Genomic DNA, 22,802 nt, shown 5'->3' on the forward strand with positions numbered 1-22,802 from the left:
GGAGCAGGCCGCAGTACGTCATCAAGCCGCGCCCGCGCCAGAGGCCGCTGCCGCCCCTCTCTCGCCGCCATGTTTGTGCGGGGCGAACTCATGACAAAAGACATTGCCTGAACTGAGATGTCACTTTTACTTTTAAAAAAAATAAAACCTTAAATTATCTAGGGAATGTGACTTGGATAAAGTTCTGGGATTTACATGTTAATGAATCTAAACTTGCAGCCCATTTTTAAAAGATTAACGGTAATCTAGTTTTATTCAATATATTGCATTAGTTGTGATCTTTTGCCATAAATTGTGTTCTATGATCATACTCCACGAGCTACCTGACAAAGGAGCAGTGCTCTGGAAGCTTCCAAATAAACCTGTTGGACTATAACCTGATGTCGTGTGATTTTAACTATGACTGGAGGCATCAGCTTCACCCATTTGGCCCCTCAGGGACAGAATACCATCAATGTAGGTGGGCCTTCTTGTGTGCAGTGGTAATGTCCTCGCCTTTATCCCACCTGCTCTAGAGCTGTATTAATAACATCTCTTACTAGTTGAGGTGGAAGCACAGTCAGCTTAGGATAGCCACATCAATGATGCCGTCACTCATACAAATCACAGCTTCCCTACAGTATGGAAGCAGTCCATTTGGTCCATCAAGTCCACACTGACCCTCCAAAGGACAGGCCACCCAAACCCACATTATCCCTGTCATACCAATGGCTCATCCAGCTAGCCAGCGCATCCCCGGACACTATGGGTAATTTAACATGGCCAGTCCACCGAACCTGCACAAATGAGTTTGTGAGCGTATTTACTCTATTCCGTCCCAACCCACTGAAACAAGATTAATATACTATTATTCCCTGGAAATCTATAATAATATCTGAAAATTATGGAAAACATTTCTGACATCTGCAGTGTGCTTCTTTTGTTTTTAGAAAAAAATTAAGTGTTGGGAAACTCTGCTGCACCCCAGAAGAAAAAGCAGTATAAAACTGTGAAAAGAATGGCTTGTCTTGTATACCTCAAAACTGAGCTGCAATTGAGGAAAAAAACACCTGAACCGTCCCCACCCTCCCCTCTCCCCCTACCCTCACCCTCCTGGCCTGGCTGAACTCATCCTCACCCTAAACACCTTCTCTTTTAATTCCTCTCATTTTCTTCATGTCAGACGGGTGGCCATGGGTACCTGCATGGACCTGGGGTACGTGGAACATTCCTTGTTCCTGTCCTATTCTGGCCTCCACCCACAACTCGTTCTCCGAAATATTGATGATATCATCACTGCTGCTTCCCTCGCTTGTCCAGAATTGGAAAGGTTTATTAATTTTGCTACCAATTTCCATCCTGCCCTCACTTTCACCTGGTCCATCTCTAAGTCCTCCCTTCCTTTCCTCGACATATCTGTTTCTATTTGTGGGGATAGACTGGCCACTAATATCCACTATAAACCCACCAACTCCCACAGTTATCTGGACCATACATCCTCACACCCTGCTTCCTGTAAATACTCTGCTCCATTCTCTCAGTTCCTCCGTCTCCGTCAGACATATTTTGATGATGCCAACTTCGAAAAGGGAGCCTCTAAAATGCCCACCTTGTTGTTCAACCGTGAATTCCCCAGTACCGTTGTCGACAGGCCCTCAACCAGATCTGGCTTATCTCCCATACCTCCATCCGGATCCCCTCTCTTCCCTCCCGCAACAGTATAAGGTTCCCCTTGTCCTTACCTACCATCCAGGTGGCACAGTGGCTCAGTGGTTAGCACTGCTGTCTCACCGCCTCGATGCAGGTTCAATTCTGCCCTTGGGCAACTTTGAGTGTGGAGTTCGCACATTCTCCCTGTGTTTGCATGGGTTTCCTCCAGGTGTTCTGGTGTCTTCCCACAGTCCAAAGATGTGCAGATTAGGTGGATTGGCCATGCTAAATTGCTCATACTGTTCAGGGATGTGTAGGTTAGATGCATTAGTCATGGGTAAACATACAGCGATATGGTGGGGGAATGGGCCTGGGTGGGTTACTCTTCAGAGGGTCAGGTTGAACTTGTTGGGCTGAAGGGCCTGTTTCCACACTGTAGAGATTCTATGATTCTATCCCACCAGCATCCACATCCAGAAGATCATTAGCAGCCATTTCTGCCACCATCTGGCACCTGTTCCCCTCCTCTCCCCTGTCCGCCTTCCACAGGGACCATTCTCTCTGGGATACCCTGGTCCACTCTTCCTCCACTCTCAACACATCCACACAGACCCCCGGCACCTTTCTCTGCAATTGCTGAGAGGTTAACTTATGCCCACTGAATTCATCCGTCCTCAGTATCTGAATGCCCAAACATACCTTCCAGGTGAAGCAGCGCTTTATCTGCACTTCTCACAATCTAGTCCACTGCTTTCACTGCTCACAATGTGGGATCCTCTACATTGGGGAAATAAAGCACAGATTGAGTGATCGCTTTGCAGAATAGCTACACTCTGCCTGCCAAAATGATCCTGAGTTCCGGCTGTCTGTCACATCCACACAGTACCCTGTTCCGTGGCCAGTATGTCTGTCTCAGGCTTGCTACAGTTCTTCAGCAAAGCTCATCATAAGCTGGAAAAACAACACCCAATTTTCCACTTGGGGACCCTGCAGCCTTCTGGACTCAGCCTTCACCCTCCCAGCCAGGTCGTTATCTGCTCCTTTGTCTGTCCAACCTGTTTTCTCTCTTTGGGCTGTATCCCCACCTATCGTTTACTTCTTACACCCTCTCCACCGATCTTCTGCATAAAAACTGACATTTTTCACGCTGCTATCAATTCTGAGGAAAGGTCAGCAGGCCCAAAACATTAACTTTGATTTCTCTTCACAGATGCTGCAGACCTGCTGAACTTTTCCAGCAATTTCTGTTTTTGTTTCTGATTTACAGCATCCACAGTTCTTTCGGTTTTTATTGGGTATATCAAAATGGTTGTGGAGAGGGAGGTGTGAAGGGGATAGATGCCTGGCAAAGGGAGGTACAAAACAGCAGGGGTAAGTAGGAGGCTACAGAATGATCACATTGTGAAGAATGGGCAGAGTACATGGCAACAAAAGAGGGATAAACAGCATTGAGTGCAAGTAGGGAAGGAATGTGCTACCTAAGGTGAGAGTGAAATGCATTGTACACAAAAAGAGTGCCAAAATATGATGTCTAAGACATATAACTGCTAGAGGTATGACTGGGACAGTATGGTGACTCAGCGGTTAGCACTGCTGTCTTACAGCACCCGAGACATGGGTTTGATCCTGGCCTCGGGTGACTGTCTGCATGGAGTTTGCACATTTTTCCTGTGTCTGTGTGGGTTTCCTCCGGATGCTCAAGTTTCCTTCCACAACCCTAAGATCTGCAGGTTAGGTGGATTGGTCATGGGAAATGCAGGGCTCAAGAGAGAGGTGGGTCTGGGCGGGCTGCTCTTTGGGGACCAGTCTGCTCCCGATGGGCCAAACAGTCTGTTTCTATCCATAGAAATGGAGGAAGAGAATGGTCTGTTAATTTGACAAAATATAGAGGAGCATACATATGAAGCTCAGAGAATTGGTGAACGTTTCCTTGGAAGAATGGGAGGCTGATGAACTAAATCGAGAGAAATCAATTGTATAAATGATAGCCAGTTGATAATTAAAATGTCACATACTTTACCTCAATTTTTGGGTTAATTATGAGCTATAAAAACTTCATATTTTATGTATTTTTGTCATTTTATGTAAAATTTTAACTTCCAGGGTAGCATGATCTGAGCTTAAAAGCTGCGTCCCTTAAACATTTGAATTTCCTTCTTCAGCACTCTAGTGCCAAGTTGTGTTTTTTAAGTTGACAAACACAACAGCCAATTTGTACATCGTGAAGACCCGCAAACAGAACAATCAGGTTATATTTTTGCTGACAGTAGTTGAGTGAGGAAAATTAGTGAATTTGCTAAGGGAAACACTGGGTTAGAAACAAAAACAGTGTAGATGCTGAAATCCAAGGCAGACAAGGAGGAGGCTGGAAGAACACAGCAAACTAGGCAGCATCAGGAGGTGAAGAAGTCGACGTTTTGGCTGTAATCCTGCTTCAGGACTGGGGTTGGGTGTAAAGGGAGCTGCAGAAAAAGTTGGGGGGTTCGGGGTGGGGTGCAATGTTGAGGCAGGGATAGGTGAACACAGGTAAGATAGAGTTCTCCAATTTCAAACAACCTCCCTTCCCACACCCCTCCCCGACTCCCTTCCCAGCAGCTCCCCCCTCCCCCATGTCTCTGATCAACCCTTCCATCGACCAACCAGATTCATTCCTCCCATCGACCAACCAGGTCATACCCTCTACCTGTATTCACCTACCCCCAACCTCACTGCCCGATTGCCTCCCATCACGCCCCCTTTATCTGCAACTCAACTTACACCCACCCCCAGTCCTGAAGAAGGGTTACACCCAAACATTAACTTCTCCACCTCCTGATGCTGCCTGACTTGCTGTATCTTCCAGCCTCCTGCTTGTCTGCCAAGGGACACACTGGGAGCATTACCTGCTTTTAACAAGAATGGCTTGCGCCTAGCCTCTGACCCATCCAATCTCAGTAAACAGGCTCAGCCAAAGCCCTACCGTCTGGTTTCTTATTAGCATTGTTCTGATCCCAGCTGACGTTAATACTGGACAAGTCAGATCCCAGAGCATAACTTGGCTTGATAGATCCTAGTTTTATTTCTTTTCCAAACCGTGGAGGTCAGTTACCGAACACATTCATAAGAGGCTGTCAGTGTACTTGTAAAACAAAGAATAAAAGGTTTATTCAACAGGAAAGCATCGATTATATTACACCAGACAAAAAGTTGTAAATGATTCCTTGCAGACATCAGAAAAGCTTTCAAATTCACACTATATTTTTCTTATCCCAGCAATTTTCCTACAAATTCTCACACCTCAGGCAAGAGTTACGACTGATTCCAAATTTGGACTCCCCACTCAGACTTAGGTTATGACTCTATGGTACATTTTCAGTTTGGCGAATTTCTGTGCAGTCAGATGATTTCCCCCATCCCCTTCATACCTCCCACTGAAGCAGCAACAATAAATTGCAAATTAAACTCACTATGATTTTAACTTCAGGGCAATTATATGAATTATTTAAACACAGCATTCGGAAGTATTTCACTCTCCGGCATGCACTACACATAGACGACTGACTTTCTGCATTGGTCTGCCTTACTCTGCCTGTAATTGCATCCAGGTCACAGCACAGTGGCTTTTCTTTTCACTCTGCCATTTATTTGATGCTCTGAACTGTTCCCCTAAGGTGATCTTCAAAACCTCATTTAAATAATTGGAAACAAACAGACCTCAGGCAACTCACTCACTGCTAATACATAAGAACACCCAAAAATGAAACTCAACCATGGTACCCTATCTTGACACACAAAAATAAAAGTTCAACTTGAAAGTTATACATTGTTCTCAACAGCATCAAGACATAATCAACCACCCCTTATTTCCTCACTGACCAACCTCAACTGGTTTCCAACACATCAAATTTAAAATGTTCATCTTCAGACCATTACTATAATGGTCTTGCCCTATGCAATCTTTAAAGTCTTACAATTCTCATGCCCCCTGCCAACCTCTCCAATCCTCAATGGCTTCTTGCGTATCCTCACACTCCCTTCGAAGTTGCTGCAATGCACTGCATCTTCATCATTTGCAGATAAACAGTGAAGGAAATAAATTCCAGTTTCAGTGATGCACCCCTGGATACACTCTGACAAGAGGAAGGCCATGTTTCTGACAAGGCTGTAGGAGCCCTTCAGAGTATTCCTGTGAAGGAAGTAAAAGCACATGGCAGGGATAGTCCATGGCTAGAGTGTGGGGCTACTACCATGGCAACAGTGCTGAAAGTGAATGAACCTGATTATTTCAAACACTGCTTAATGCATCGGGGTTTCATCACTCACTCAGCAACACATGCTAGCACTCAGGACTCATTTCTAATGTCCTACTTTACACTTCACTTTGCATATTTTTGAAATATGCCTGAAATGCATACACATCTACATGCCCCTCCTGCTAATCAGCTACAATGTAATGATAGCAAAGTGTTGGAAATACTCAGCAGCTCTGGCAGCAACAAGAGATCATATTTCAGGTTATAATCTCCGGAAAAGTTTGAAATGTAATAAATTTTAAGGAGATGAAATGGGGCAAGATTAAAAAAAGGGATTGTCTATGATAGGGTGGAAGACAGAAGATTAGATTAGATTAGACTTACAGTGTGGAAACAGGCCCTTCGGCCCAACAAGTCCACACCGAACCGCCGAAGCGAAACCCACCCATACCCCTACATTACCCCTTACCTAACACTACGGGCAATTTAGCTTGGCCAATTCACCTGACCCGCACATCTTTGGACTGTGGGAGGAAACCGGAGCACCCGGAGGAAACCCACGCAGACACGGGGAGAACGTGCAAACTCCACACAGTCAGTCGCCTGAGTCGGGAATTGAACCCGGGTCTTCAGGCGCTGTGAGGCAGCAGTGCTAACCACTGTGCCACCGTGCCGCCCACTATGCCACCGTGCCGCCCACAATGTTCTACTGAGGAAATTTATCCACTCTTCAAAATAATGCAGTGGCATTTTTCACCATCGTCTTAGAGATTATACGGTGCCTTGATTTAATGTCTTATCTGGAGAACAGCACCAGCAACACTGCAGCACTCTGTGATTGCATTGCAATGTCAGTCTAGGGTGGGGCTTGAACCAACAACCTTCTCGACCAGAGGCATAAAGGACTACTATTAAGCCCAAGTTACCTCCACAAGTCTTGAGGAAAGAAAAATCAGATTGTGTGCCCACAAATTCCTGCAATGCGCTTGCTGCTTGTGTACTGCCCATGAGAAACATAGTATTGCAGATTCACTCATTTCCCCTGGAGCATCTGAAGCCACTATGTGCCTTTTCCCCATACGCCCAATGTTCACTCTACAATTGATTCCATTGAAAGTCTTGTGCTGACTCATCGCCTTCCGCATCATGGTAGAATCCTTCTTGTTTGACCAGGACCAAACTGTAAACGATTGTCACCTTCTGTGGGCTCTGTCCCTCTCAACCAAAGAGTCCAGATGGGGATGCTCGTACACAGATCTGATGGTTTATGTTGTCCCTGGTGCTTGTAGTAGTTTCTGCTGATACACCACCTCTGAGCATGTCGAATGTTGCAAGTTTGGTAACAATGATCCTCAAAAGGTGAAGAATGAAATTTGGTGTTTGTCTCAAATGTGGATCTACTGCAACGTCATCCATGAGAGGTGGTCTGTAATGCACTGCTTTGCAGATCCTGGGATTATTTGCACTGACTGTCTTGATATTATTTGCCCAGTCAGTTCCCCATGAGAAAACCTACTTTGGGATTCCGTGGTCATCCATCAGACCTCCTCCATGTAAAAAGCTTTGTAGTCTTCCCACTTACATCTTGGCTTGCAATTATCTGTACCTGTAGCACATTCTGTAGTTATCAGTGAATGACGCAAAGCAGCATGAAGGAGCATGAAAGCCAATCAGACTGAAAGGACATGATCAAGTATGGAATGGGAATGATTCAGTGAAAGGCAAGTGAATCTGGCAGGAGACCAAGATTCAGAAAATCTGGCCAACAGACTTGAACCAACAATAGGTAGTGGAAAGAAAGGTCCACTTCGACTTTTCATTATTTTCTTGACCCAGACTCGGTCACCACTGTTCACAGTATATCACACAGCCTAGTCTTTCACAGGCCACCCTCCCACCTTGTATAGCAGGCTCCACTCATCAAATCACTGCGACCAATCAAAAAGGGATAGAGGCAACAAATGGTTATATATTGTAATTAATCTTTAATTAAAATAGATCAGATGCTTGACTCAATCCCAATAAAAGTTATCAAATAGCATCCATCAAATATAGTGTTGCAAAGTGCAATTTTTTTAAAATGAGAGAATCGTATGCCTGAAATTCATGACATCATCTTGGCTGGAAAGGAGCATGGAGAGGAGACAATTCAGGAATATGTATCCAAGTGATGTGGAGATTAAGTTTTAAAGGGTCCAGATTACAAGAGGAAGAGAGGTCAAGGATAGCAAGTAGTTTGGAGAGAAGGTTTCCAAAGGAAGTGAGAAGTTGGGAGGGAAGGGAACTGGGAAACTTGAGGGAATGAGATTGAGGAGAGCAAGGGGTCTGGAGGGAAGGCGGCAGAGAAGCAAGGAATTTGGAAAAAAAATGTGAGGATTTAGGAGGACAGTTGCTCAAGGGGAAAGGGAAACATGGAGGGAAGGAGCCTGAGGAAGGTGGGGTGTTTGGAACTTAGTTCACCAAAGGAAGTGAGGAGTTTGGAGGTTCTGGGAAAGGCTGAGGTAGTGAAGGAGATAAGGCTTGTTAGTCAAACACTGAGGGTACCTTTTTCAGACGAGTTTAACACAGTCATTCTTCATTCAATACTACTATATTTTGCGATTTTGCAGCTGTATTTCTTTAAACATAAAGAAAAGCAACATTTACTCAGGGAGGCCTTGATTTCTCTGAGATCAGGCCAGCCCCAATTACAGTTTGTAAACACAAGGCACTATTCATTATATTAGCTGTAGGTATGAAATTGACCATCACCTTCACATATACATTTCAATACCACCCAATTAGAAAATGGCTCATTATTCTGTTACTGCAGCAAACTTTCAGCAATGTTGGTAGTCTCATTAACACCTTTATTTGTGATTAAATTATCATTAGTTTCATTAGTAAGCACTCACATTCATCTGCAGCTGCAGTATCTAAGCTTTGTCCACAAAGGTTAGTGTTCAGAAATAATCATCCCTGTTCCCACAGATACTGATAGTGACAGTGACTTCTTCTTATGTTGAGATTGTTGGTAGGGGCTCTTACGGTGCAGTGCGAGTGTTCCTATCTATGGACTAGGAGGTCCAGGTGCATGTCACACCTGCTCCAGAGGTGTGTAATAACATCTCTTAACAGATGGATTAGAAATTTTCCTTGAGACTGTTGGTTATTGGATGCAAACAGGAAGTCACCTGTCATTCTCAAATCCTCCTGAAAGCAGCTGCTGCAGGGTGTGGCAAGGTCCCAGCAGAGGTTACAGCCTGATGGTCTTCTGCAATGACTCCGTTTGTCGTACAACCAGTTTCCATTGTGCCCCGTAGATTCTTGGTTTGTGGGCTATTGGTGGGCTATTAAGATAGGTCTTAGAAGTGAGTGAGGAGGGACAGATAGATAGTGACTGATAGTGACAGATAGACTGCAGAATAGCAGTCCAACTGGCAAAAGATTGGACTGCTATTCTGCTACTTACTAATGCCTGCTGAAGAGAAGTGTGGCATTGCGGTGCTGTTTCTACTCAAATGCCCCTCGAATTTTCACCATCTCAGCTTGTACGACGAACAGCCAAGTGTGCAAAATGCTGAGGTCACAACCCACCGGGCAGCATAGAATCCCTATATTGTGGAAGAAGACCATCGAGTCCACACTGACCCTCTGAAGAGAATCCTTGTAAACCTGCATTTCCCGTGGCTAATCCACCTAGCGTTTCCCTGGACACCATGAGAAAATTAGTATGGCCAATTCACCTGACCTTTGAACTGTGGGAAGAAACAGGAGTACCTGGAGGAAACCCACACAGACATGGGGACAATGTGCAAACTCCACACAAACAGGGTGGAATTGAACCTGGGTCCCTGGCGCTGTGAGGCAGCAGTGCTAACCACTGAGCCACCGTGCCGCCCATGGTCAAAGAGGCAGTGGATGTAAAACAAAAACCACTCCCCACATGGCTCCACAAATTGAAGGCCTGGATGAAGAATCCTACCCACAACATGAGGCCTTCGTACACTCTCAACTCTATGCTTTACTCTCCTTGGAAAGTAAAAAAAAAATCCAATAAGCCAACAGCTACTCAGGACACTGCAGCTGAACTGCTGGAGTAACTTGCACCTGGCAGATCTCTGCCATTACAATAGGAAGGATGTTGATCTACTCAGCTAACAGTGGTGTTTGTTGACTGTCTGTTGGCCTTGCTGTCAGGTTGCAGTATGGATTCGTGAACAGAAATGATTGCTGATAAGCTGAATGGAGCAAGGCCCAAATCCAGACAGCAATGAACAATGACCTCCCCATGTTCTTCATTAAATGCAATTTCATCCATCCCCCTGAAAACGCACACAACATTCTATCACAGCAGGACAGGGGATCAGAACAAGTCAACAGCTAACCTTTGTGAACCAAAGGCAGATACAAAATAATCATAAAAATATAAAAGTCCTAATCAAATCTGGTCATCGTCTTCAAAGCGTTCATTTCACTCAATCTGAAAATGAGACAGTCACTTCACAGTGTAGTATTTAGATGGTACAAAAGGCATCTTGGAGACAGTGGCATCCACAATCTTCTTCCGAACCTCCACCTTTATTTGAGTGCCTGGCTTGCTGTACTCCGTATCCACATATCCCATGGCAATGTTCTGTTTCAGACAAGGAGAGGGGCATCCGCTGGTCACCTCCCCTGAGGGTGAATGAAAAGCAAGGCTAAGAGGTTAGTACATATTCCATATTCTTTATTATTGGTTAATTACTCAGCCAATAATACTCAGATTCATTTGTCTGGGATTTTATGTCCAAGGAATACATTGATCCCCAGTTTCCTTATCTCCAACTCCTGACTGTACATATCCCACTGCTGAGGAGCAGGTTCCTACACAGCATTCCATTACCAAACACTGTGCTGCAGGGTCTGTTCCAACCAGGACAGGGGGCTGTGTATGCATGGAGATTTCGCTGTCAACTATTTGTTGCTTGTCATCACAACTGGTCACTATCCACAGACCTTCCGCTCACCAAAAACTGTGCGTTTGGTAACTGAACAGTTTGGGATGTGAACAGGAAAGGACGAAGGAATCGGATGTTCTGAAAGGAAGGAATGGTGTTTCTCCTCTGTGGTTAAAAAGTATCTCAAGCCTAAAGATAGCCAGTTCATTTCCCCTCGAGTTGCTGTAAGCTGTGATTTTAATCAATATGTCATAGACCTTTATAAGTGGGAGCCAGTCACCTTGTGCCTCCTGTAAATAAGTGAAAGCATCTGGAGAAGGAAGATCAAAAAGCAGCATTTTGATTGGCGAATGGTTCATCTCAACAAATCATGTGAATAGGGGCCAGTGAATTGTCTTCCGAGTCTTTCCCTTCATCCATAAGACTCTTGCTTTACTTTGGCTGTTTGTATGTGTGCATGGAGGGGAAATTTATAAGAATTTTCACTACTAGGATTATAGTTCAATGGTTTATAATTGGTTATCTGTAGCTAGACTCTCCTTCCCTCCCAGCAGCTACTGTGTACCGACACCGAGTGGAATTTAGTGGTTCAAAAAAGCATCACACCACCAACTCAAGAACAGTGAAGGACAAGCAATAAATGCTGGACTAGCCAGTGACCCTGTATCCCATGTAAGAATAAACAAAATCTTCATTTTGACACATTGATTAAGGGAAAAATATTGACCAGGACACTGGGGGGAAAAGCCTCCATCTGCTGTGATTAATGCCATGAGATCTTGTACTCCCAGCCAAGGATATAAACAAGGCCTCAGTCTAATTTCTTAACCAAAATACAATAGAAATTGGTTGGCATTTGATGGAACAAAAGTTGAGAGTCCATGAGGACAGGGCAGGGGAGTGGGACTACAATTGGATTGCCGTACGGAGAAACTGGCATGACTTGGATGGACTGAATACCCTCCTGATAACTCTGACTACAGAAAGTGCAATGTTTCTTCAGTACCACACTGGAACGTCAGCCTAGGCAACGTACTCAGGATGCAGGAGTGAGGCTTGAATGCACACTTTTCTGGCTCAGGCAAGAGTGCTCTGCAGGTTTGTGTAGCCAGCAACTTTCGCTCTTAAGCCAAAGGTCCAGAAACAGAGATTGGCATGCTGACACTGTTCTGCAGCACTGACTTCTGGTACTAAATGTCACTGCCATGTTCTTCACCCTTAGCCCCTGCATTCCTTTCCCTTTCAAGTATTTAAATCCAATTTGTTGTAAAAGTTATAAGTGCAGTGTAATTCCTGATCCTCTACAGTTGTTTCTACAGGGTAAATCCTCATGCACCGTCCAGGCTGCGGTTCTGGAACTTACCAATGACTTTTCCATCAAGGTTCAAAATTGGCGTATGCTGCCTGACTGGGGGCCCAGCCGACATCAGGCCCACTCGTTTCCGTTTAGTTTTCTCTTTGATCTGTCTCAGGATGATCCCAGCTCCAGGGAAGTCTGCTGCAGCTCTCCGCCGCTTTCCTGCAGAGAGAGGGAGAGCAAAGGGAAAGACAGACTGTAAACTAGGCCTTGGCTCAGGGAATGACAGAAAACATCTTCCTCGTCAGAGGAGACAAACGTGCATAGCATATAAAGGCCCTTCCTCCTTGGTTGGTTAAAACACAAACACATTAGCTGTTATAGGAACGAGCAGAACAAGGGCCCTGGAGATCATGTGAGTGAGAAGGGAATTTGGATAATGGCAAGTGTTACTTAGGGTGTTTTTTTTTAATCATGTAAGTGATCTCAAGTCCCATTAAGACCATACGACATAGGAGCAGAAACTAGGCCATTCAGATCATCAAGTCTGTGCTCCACTCAACCCCATTTTCCCACTTTCTCCCCATAGCCTTTGATCCCCTTGGTAATCAAGGGCATATCTATCTCAGTCTTGAATATACTCAATGACCTGGTCTCCACACCTTCTGTGGCAATGAATTCCATAGATAAAGAGGTTTCTCCTTATCTCCATTCAAGTAGGTCTTCCCTTTAGTCTAATGCTCTGCCCTTGCATCCTCGTCTCTCTTGCCAAAGGAGAAAGCTTCCCAATGTCCACTCCCTCCGGGCCATTCTAAACTCCACCGAGTATAGTCGCAGAGTCCTCAAGCATTCCTCATAGATTAAAACTTCGTTAAATTTGAGAACTTATTGAATTTCAAAATCTGGAAAATAAATTCAATTAAATGTAAAAGTGATGACAGAATGCGAGATTATTGTACGTCTCCAACTGGTTTGCTGACACCCCATGACTCCCATTTGGATAGAGTGACCGTGGATTTGGGTGCTATCCTTACCTAGAAGTCAGAAGGACCATAACGTTTGGGCCTAGTCCATTTGACCCTGGCTCTGAATACAGGTTCCCCCCCACCGCCCCCCTCGTATCACCGTAGATGATGTGTTCCAAGACCTACCGCGGATCCCGAAACCGCTGAAAATAGCTAACTCTGTAATTTAAATGGGAAACCTACCTCCCTGGCAGCCCCTGGAATTATTTCTGGAATGTTCCATGTAATATGTTCGGGCTGTGGTAAACTATGGATAACTGAAACCAGGGAAACCGAATCCGTGGATACAGGGCTTCCACTCTGCAGGTTTGACACCTGGTGGGAATGCTGGTATTGTATGCTTTAGCCTTGGTTGAAGGTACACCAAAGATAGTGTTTTATGAGGAAGACAATGGGAAACTACCCCTACTTTTGAGTAAGTGGTTCAAGAATCTTATGTGAGATTTGAGTTAAGATCTGCCTGAGAGGTCGAATACAATAGCTATATTCTCCCAGTGTGAAGCCCATTTGATCTACAGATAGTGTACCACCTAAATCTCTGGTGAATGTTTGGCCATTATTGTAACTTCCATTTATTTTAATGCTTTATCCTGATCACTGTTTTGACAGTGTCTCAGAAATTAGTAGTCTGCATGACTTGAGAGATTGGCTACCACTGGGATTTAAGAAGCTGAGATTCATTTGGTTTAGTAGAGAGTTCTAGAACATTTGCAGTCTGCAGTTTTTAACACAGGCTCAAATTTCAGCAGGCTGGATTTGTAAATGGCACAACTGTCGGTGGGAAGGCAAGTGGCGAGGATGGTACAAGAGGCTGCAGAGGAACATGGACAGTTTAAGAGTGGGGAAAGGGGAATCCAAGATGGCGGCGATCTGATAGGTCTGCTGTGCTGGGCTCTGTACCAAGTAAGGTGGGCTTTCATCACCACACCCCGAGAAAATGTGTAAGGTATGAACAGGTAGGGAAAGAATTAAGTTTTGGGTTGTGTGACAAAGGCTCAGCTAGCATGACTTTGACCAGATAAGAACTTGCAGTAAACTATGAGGTGCTGGGGGCAAGGGTAGTGAGTTAATGAGTTGAAAAGCATCCATTATGTAATGCTAGTTAACAAAGTTAAGAACATCCAGTGTATAATACCAGATGGCTTAATCTTTACTGTTGATGCTCGCTGATTGTAACGGTCACCCAGTCAATATAGACGTTGCCTTATCTGGATACTGCTCCCTGTAAGTGACTATATAATTCCTTAAGAATCTGTCGTTCGAGAGAAGACTGAGAACTCATGTCTCTATGCACATTGGTGACTGTTCTCTCTCCCTCCTGGGCCTGGAATAAAGTTGGAGAAGGTAAAGCCATACTGTCTCCAAGTGTTTACTCTGACTGATACAGGGATAGGGAAACGGGACGACACCCCCTCACTCATCACCCATTAGAAAAATCGAGAAAACAAAGTAATACAAAATAACTAGAACCTTTTAAATTCTGATTCTAACGTTCTGGGAACAAGATGAAGATGAATAAAGGAAAGGGAGTGAGAGGATCGCAATAAACAGGGCACTCCCCTACAGTGTCAAGTACTCCCGCGGCGTTGCATTTGAACCCGTTGGACCAGCAGGATCTTGTCTTGGAGTTTGTAAAACTCCGAGAGAAAATCAAGTTGGTGCTGGAACCAACCGTAGAGGCAGTTGAACAAAGGACCGGGCAATGGAGAGCACAACTGAGAATTCGGAGGGGCGGATCCGAATACTGGAAGGCCAGGGGTTGAGGACCTGCTGGACCTGGTCAACAACCTTGAGAATCGAGGTCAACCAAAAAAAAACTTATGGATGATTGGGCTCCTGCAGCATGAGGAGGGTGAGAGCCTGGTTAACTTCCTGGAGCAGTGGCTCCTGCAGCTCCTGGGGCTGGAGGTTGAATCGTGCTGGGTGTGTGTTGAGCGGGCCCACCGGATTGCGATGCGCAAACCTGGGTCACATCTGCACCCCCGCCCGGTCCTAGTGTGACTCCAGTGTTATAAAGAGAAGCAACTGATAATGGAAGCTTCCAGAAGGCTGGGAAAAGACCCCCAGGCCCTGGTGTACAAAGGTTCGAAATTTATGTTTTTTCAAGATTTCTCTAGGGCCATAATCAAGAGGAAATCTTTTGATGAAGTCAGGAAGAGACTGAGAGACCTGAACATCCAATACCCGGCAGTACTTGGCTTCAACCATTGAGGGTTTGTGTATAATTTTGACTCAACAGAGAAAGCAAGGGATTTTTTGGACTCTTTGAAATAAATGGTCTGGGTCTGGAGAAGAAAAAAGCTATGGACAATGGCACATCCTTTCCTACAGGCCTGGTATTGCTTTGATGTAAAATTCCCTTTTTTTTCCTCTCTTTTAGTAATTTTTGTTATTTCTTTGTTTCCTCTGGTTGAGGGCTGGTTATTTCTTTTATTGAAGACAAATGGGGTTAAAAAAATGGAGGGGATGGAGTGGGCGTCCACTTTTAACTCTCACGTGTGTAAATAATAGGTTTTCTTTGTTTGTGTATTGCTTGGGTTTGGAATGTGGCCGTAGCTGGAAGGAACCAGGAGAGTTGTAAGGTTTGGGACGAGTGTCCCTTATGGGCAAGGGGGGAAATCTCCAGCAATCTGTTGTTTATATGTTTGTTTGTTTAATTTCAGAGTGGTGGTAGTTTTCGTAGTATCTGTTATGGTAGTCTTTAGATTGTATAAATTGTGTTTTCTCCACTCGGCACACCATGAGTGAGCTTCTTCCTCTCAGGGGGATGCGGGCCACTCTGGACAGTCATGACAGTTCGTTCAGAAGGTGCAGCTGGAACATAAAAGGGAACTGTTCCCGGATCAAAAGAAAGAAGGTGCTCTCAAGCCTCAGAAAGGAAATGGTTGACATCGCCCTGTTACAGGAAACACACTTGAAGTAACAGCAGTGAGGATTTGGCAGGGTACTCTTCTCCTCTTTCAATTCTTAAAAGCAGAGGAGTGGCCATACTCACCCATTCCAGATAATAGACCATGAAGGGTGAACAAGGGTGGTTCATCATCCTCAAGGCCTTAATACACAAGAAAGAGTATGGCATTCCAAATGTCTATTGCTCCCCCTCCCCCGTACACCCCCTTAAATTCTTAATTGACGCATTCTCCAAATTAATGACTATTGAGGTGTGCTGTACGATTATAGGAGGAAACGTCAACTATCTCATGGACCCTGAGGCAGACAGGATGCCAAGGGGTCTCTTGGGTATCCCCCTGCAATCCAGACAGCTAGTGGATTTGTGTAGGGAGTAGAGGCTGGTGAATGTATAGAGATGTCTCCACCCTAATGGTAGGGATTTTACCTTTTACTCCAACCTGCATAAGTGCTGCACAAAAATTGATATGTTCTTTGTTCCATCGATATGTCTAGATTTGATGCTAACCTGCAGGATTGGGAACATAGCCATTTCGGAACATGCAGCAGTGTACTTGGATGTCAAGATCAGAGGTAGTGGATTAGACACGTGGCACTGGCGCATGGATCCATTTCTTTTGAAGGATAGCAAATTTATAGAAGACTTCACAAGGGAGTTTAGGACCTTCTGGGACATCAACTCGGGTATGGCAAGTAACCCATCGATGCCTTGGGAGACCACCAAGGCGTATTTAAGGGGTTTAATTATTTCATATTCAGCAACCAGGAAGAGGCAGAGAGAGAACAGCAATGTATGCTGGAGGCCTGGCTGAAGGCAGCTGAATGAGCAAATTATGATAGACCGTCTGTGGGCAAGCTACAGCGGGTCACAGCTCTCCTGCTCTGAATTCAGTACTTCCGCAGGCGGCAAAGAGAGAGGTCTCCTTTGCAAAACAAAGCTTACTCAAATATGGGGATAAGCCAGGTAGATATTTGGCATATCTGGCTAGGAAGAAAAGTGCCCTGCAGTCAATAGTTTCTATTCAGGAGAGAACTGGTATTATCATTCGCGGGTTGCAAAAGATCAGTGCCATATTCAGGAAATTCTATGCAGTAATACTGGTCAGAGGATGGAGTAGCAAGGATGGAATCCTTTTTTGAGAATCTGTACCTCCCAGCTATAAAAGCAGAGCAAGCTTCCTTTTTGAATGCACCCTTAACAATACAGGAGACACAAGAGGCAGTAAGGCAGCTCCAAAGTGGAAAAGCACCTGGCCCAGGTGGGTTTCTGAGCGAGTTCTACAATGAGTCAATATTGGGTTGTACAATCACTCATACAGTCAGGACTGCCCTCCATCCTCTCTTAGGGAGCTAATATCTCCCTTATTCTAAAGAGGGAAAGATCCTGAGGACTGTGCCTCATATAGACCTGTCTCGCTGCTGAATATAGAATTTAAAATCCTGACTAAAACACTAGCTCTGAGATTAGAGAGGGTACTGCCAACTCTCATAAAGGAAGACCAGATGGGTTTTATTAAGGGTTGGAGCTCTTCCAATAATATCAGGAGGGTGTTGAAATATAGTACAGGTATGCCAGCAGAAGTCAACTCTGCGCTTGGTGGTCTCCTTAGACATGGAAAAGGCGTTTGTTCGGGTGGAATGGCCGTTTCTTTTTGGTGTCCTGGAACGTTTTGGCCTTGGGGGTGAGGGCTTCCACTAGGTGGCTGGCAGTGGTGTATAACGACCCCAGGGCAGCGGTCATTATGAACGGCATTAGATCAGACAATTTTAGCATCGGGAGAGGCGGCCAACAGGGATGTCCTCTCTTGCCGCTGCTATTTACCGCAGTTATTCATTTATTTATTTAAATTTAAGTATTTTACTTAAATTTATTTATTTATTGACCGTTGGCGGAGGCTATTTGGAAGGACTCTGAAATAGTGGGGCTAAAGGTAGGAGTGGGAGAGCACAAAATTACTCTCTACATTGATGATGTTCTTCTCTTTTTGACTAACCCAGAAAAGTCTGTGCTTTGGTCAATACAAAAGGTTAAATTATTCGGCACTTTTTCGGGTTATAAAATTAATTTCATAAAATCGGAAGCCATGCTCATGGGCTTGGTGGGAGTGCCTGACTTGGAGGATGGAACACAATTTCCTGAGTCTGAGGCCATCTTTACAGATATATGCGCTGTACGCGAAGTGGGCCATGTAACTGAAAACTTTAATAGAAACAGAAAATGCTGTAGATACTTAGCAGGTCAGGGAGCATCTATTGATAGAGGAAAAGTGGACATTAAATTCCCAAGTCATTAGCCTTTCAACAGAACAGTCAGAAAGGCCAAAGAGATGAAAAATTAACTGTTTCTCTCTCCACAGATGCTGCCTGAACTGTTGAGTTGTTTCCAAACATTTTCTGCTTTTGCTCAGATTTCCAGTATCTGCAGCATTTTGTTCCTGTGGAGGTGTAAGCTTTATTATAAGGTGATTTTACACAAGAAGCTTCAGCAACTGTGACAGACATTCTTCAGTGGTACTGATGTCCTCAGATTGCTGAAAAGAGGCCATGAGGGAGCAGAAAGGAATAATCTCTGGGTAGTGAAAGACATTTTTTGTTTTGTGAAGCAGTGTCAGGATAAGGATTAGAATGCAGGTATTGCCAAGTGGATTCGGTACAAGTTTAAAGAGGATGACTGTATGATTCTTTCACTACAGTAGTTAGGGATAACCAGGTTAGACACAGGCAGTCAGTGGCTGTAGGAGTTGAATTTAATTTTAAATTCTTTGAACATGAATGCTTGTTTTGGAGCAAAACAAAACTGTTCAGCCCAGATAGGATTAATCTAAACTAAATGCATATCACAGATTTTAAATATTAGAGCTGTCAGAGAAGCAAATAGAAAATAAATCAAAATAGTCGGATCGACCAAAGTGGAGGAAGGAAAAATGGTTAAATAGGTGATCACCAATTAGGAAATTAGTTGAAGTGTATCTTTATAACCAAGCTTGGGTGGTGCTAGATACTTGGATGAAGGCACAGAAGGTGAAGATGCAGCAACACTCAGTGAGGGATAGATCTGGCTGAAGTCTGGACTGGAATGTATACAACATATATGTATGTAAACATCAAATTAAATACATTAGATCAAAGAATCAAGTGGTCAGGGATGTTTTCCATTATCTGGTCAGGAGCTAGATCACTATATGCTATAGAGATACAGGGATTGGACAGTTGGAATACCTATGGTCCATAAAAGTGTCGCTTCCACTGGAGTGGTGGTCTCATCAATGTCATTTCCATAAAGGCAAAGTCCAGCCTCCAGGCGTAAACTATCCCTCGCTCCAAGTCCAGCGAGTTTCACCTCACTGTTCTTCAACAGCGATTCTGCTAGTTCCACTGTGCGCTCAATAGGGACCGAGATCTACAATTTAAAGACAAAAATATTAGAACTACAGATATTTCTAGCACAGGGGGAGAGTCTCATCATAACACTGCAGTTCCATGCCACAGTAATCAAAATCTAACTCCTACTATTCTATAATCTACCCCCATATCTCGATATCAAACTGAAACTAATCCCAACTGCCCTACACTCTTCCCCCAAATCCCTGTATCAATCCCAAAATAATCCCACTGTTCTACACTCTTCCCTCATATTCCTGTAATAATGTCAGACTAATCCCCAATGTTCTACATTCCCCTCCATATCCCTGTATCAAACCCAAAATAATCCACACTGCCCTACAACCCTCCTCCACTATCCTGTATCAATTCCAAAATGATCTCCACTGTCTTGCAATCTTCCCCATTGCCCTAGATCAATCTCATCTAATCACCACGCTCTTCGCCATATCATTTCCTCACAGTGAAGACAGAGATGAGGAGGAATTTCTTCTCTTAGCCTGTTGTGAACCTGTAGAATTCTTTACCACATGGGGCTGTTGAGGCTGGTCATTAATTATATTTTAAGTAGAATCATACAGCACGCAAACCGACCTCCAAATTATTCAAGGCCAACAAAACAAGTGCCTGTGGGACCCATATCCTCCAAAACCTGTCCTACTCATGTACCTATCCAGGAGTTTGTTAAATGTTGTAACGGACCCTCCACATGCCACATAACAACCAGCCTCTGTGAAAAACTATACTTGAGTAATCATCATATTTTTATTCAGTAAGGGAATCAAGGGGTATTCAGAAAAGGCAGGGAAGTGAAGTTGAGGATTATCAGATCAGCCATGATCTCAGTGAATGACGGAGCAGACTTGTTGGGCTGGATGAGACAAACAGGAAGCTGGGGGAATGCAGCAAGTCAGGCAGCATCAGGAGGTGGAGAATTCGACATTTTAAGTCTTGATGAAGAGTCTTGGCCTGAAACAGTGACTACTCCACTTCCTGATGCTGCCTGGCTTGTTGTGTTCCTCCAGCCTCCTGCTTATCTACTTTGAATTCCAGCATCTCCCAGTTGTTTTTTTTCTCTTCATGTGCTGAATGACCTACTTCTGTTCCGGATTCTTATGATCCTACAGTGTTATGCAGAAAAAGAAATGTTACACAGTGGGTTTTCGTAATCTGGAAAGTAATATCCAAGAGGATGGAGGAAGCAGATTCACTACCACTAAAATGGAAATTAAATACCCGAAGAGGAGACAATTACTGGAGACATAATGCAACGTGATTCACACAAAAGAAGTACTCTATCACCATCTAGTGGAGCTGATCCATCAGTGCAGCATTAAGAAATAAATTAGGAGCAAGTATCTAATGCATCTAATACATTTTGGGAATGCTGAGGTACAACCCTCTAGGATCTTTGTTCATTGTCAATTTATATTTATTCAGTATCTTTAACAGTATGAAGTGTTCCAAGGTGTTTTACAGTAGCATTATAAAACAAAATTTGACAGGGAGATATTAAGGTGATATTAAGTCAGATGATCAAACCTTAGCCAAAGCCATTGGTTTTACGGAGTGTTTTAAAATTAGGTGGGGAAGCAGTTAGGTTTTAAGGAAAGAATTCCAAAGCTTGGGACTGAGGCAGGGCAATTAGAATGTGGAATGGTCAGGGTTTAAGGTAGCACAGGCAATATGAATTAAAAGCAGAAGTTGGTCATTGAGACCTGGAGACGATTCCACAATTCAATAAGGCCATGTGTTTGTGCTCTGAATTCCACAGACCATTTAGTTCTGTTAACCTTCAATTCCCCTTGCCTATCCATCTCTGTCAGAAAAATGTTCAAACACCCCACTTGCACCAGTTTCTGAGACAGAGAGTTCCAAAGTCGCACAGTCCACAGTGAAAACAAAATACTCCTCTGTCCTAAAAAGGTAAATCCTAATTTTAAAACCCTTTAGTTCTGGACTCACCCCAAGAGGAAACATTCTTTCACATTAAAGGAAAGCATTCCATTAGCCTTCTGAATTACTTGTACCTGCATGCTAACTTCTTGTGACTCATGTGCTAGAACATCTAGATCGCTCTGCACCTCAGAATTTTCCAGTTGTTCTCCGTTTTACATTTCTTCCTGTCAAGGTGAACAACAAAGTAGTTGTTCAAAGAAGAGCAAGGGTATTGTGAAAAAAAAATTTTCACACTGAGTTTTTAGGTTATGGAATGCACTGCCTGGAATGTGGTGGAGGTAAGTTCAGTTGAGACACTGGTATTATTGCTAGACTGTTAATCCAGAGACCCAGATAATGTTCTGGGGACCCAGTTTCGAATCCTGGTGGATTCCACATGGTGGAATTTGAATTTAATAAAGATCTGGAATTAATCATCTAATGATGACCATGAGTCCATTGTCGATTGTTAGAAAAACCCATCTGGCTCACTAATGTCCTTTAGGGAAGGAAACTGCTGTCCTTACCCTGGTCTGACTTCAGGGCCACAGCAATGTGGTTGACTCTTAACTGCCCTCAGGGCAATTATGGATGGATAATAAATGCCGGCCTAGCCAGTGGTGCTCTCATTCCATGAATGAAACAAAAATCAGCACAAGGTATCAGAATTAGTGCAGACATGATGCGCCAAATGGCCTCTTCTGTACCCTAACAATTTTGTGATTCATATTCTTCCACGTTAAACTCCATCTGCCCAATATTTTACCCACTCACCTGTGTCAGTCTACAATCTCCTTCTGTCCTCTTCACAACACACTTCCCTTTCTACCTTAGTGTTGTCTGCAAATTTGGCTACTATGCTTTCACTCCCCTCAGCTAAAGTCTTCAATACAAATTAATGAATACTCAGTTTTCTGCCAGCCAACCAATCTTCCATCTATGTTAGTCAAAAAGTGTGGCGCAGGAAAAGCACAGCAGTCAGATAGCATCCGAAGAGTAGGAGAGTCGATGTTTCGGGCATAAGCCCTTCATCAGGAATGTGAGCATAAGCCCTTCTCCAGCATCTGCAGTCCTTACTTTCTTCTGCCTACGTTAGTATGCTACCCCTAGACCATGTGCTTCTATTTTACACAATAACTTTTTACTTGGCACATTGTCAAATGTCTCCTGGAAATCCAATTACAGTTGTTCTACAGGCTTCTCCTTATCATAACAAACATTACTTCTTCAAAGACCTCCAATAAATTAGTAGAAAATGATTTCCTTTTACAAAGCCATGCTGATTCTTCCAGATTACCTTGAGTTTTTCTACCTGTCCAGCTACAATCTTCTTAAGGATCGATTTTAACAAATTCTCCATGTCAGACATCAAGCTAAATTGACCTATATTTTTCTGTTCTCCTTCCTTCTAAAATCAAAGACAGTGTCAATTCCTCTCACTGTAGTGTGCCTTATGGCCATGATATTCCTT

At 43.9% G+C, this 22,802-nt stretch overlaps 1 protein-coding gene across 2 annotated transcripts in view; it reads right to left on the reverse strand.

The window, feature by feature from the left end:
- Positions 1 to 7,864: 7,864 nt before the first annotated feature.
- Positions 7,865 to 22,802, reverse strand: part of amt (aminomethyltransferase) — a 41,367-nt gene continuing 26,429 nt past the window's right edge. For both annotated transcript variants that reach the window (XM_060835241.1, XM_060835242.1), the window contains exons 7-9: positions 19,232 to 19,412; positions 12,144 to 12,299; positions 7,865 to 10,517 (exon numbers count right to left, since the gene is read on the reverse strand). In XM_060835241.1, the coding sequence (XP_060691224.1) occupies positions 10,339 to 10,517; positions 12,144 to 12,299; positions 19,232 to 19,412 (516 nt within the window). In that variant the 3' untranslated portion in view covers positions 7,865 to 10,338. The remainder of the gene's footprint in view (positions 10,518 to 12,143; positions 12,300 to 19,231; positions 19,413 to 22,802) is intronic.

This window comes from Hemiscyllium ocellatum, chromosome 14 (assembly GCF_020745735.1).
Source record: "Hemiscyllium ocellatum isolate sHemOce1 chromosome 14, sHemOce1.pat.X.cur, whole genome shotgun sequence".
NCBI classification, from domain to species: domain Eukaryota; kingdom Metazoa; phylum Chordata; class Chondrichthyes; order Orectolobiformes; family Hemiscylliidae; genus Hemiscyllium; species Hemiscyllium ocellatum.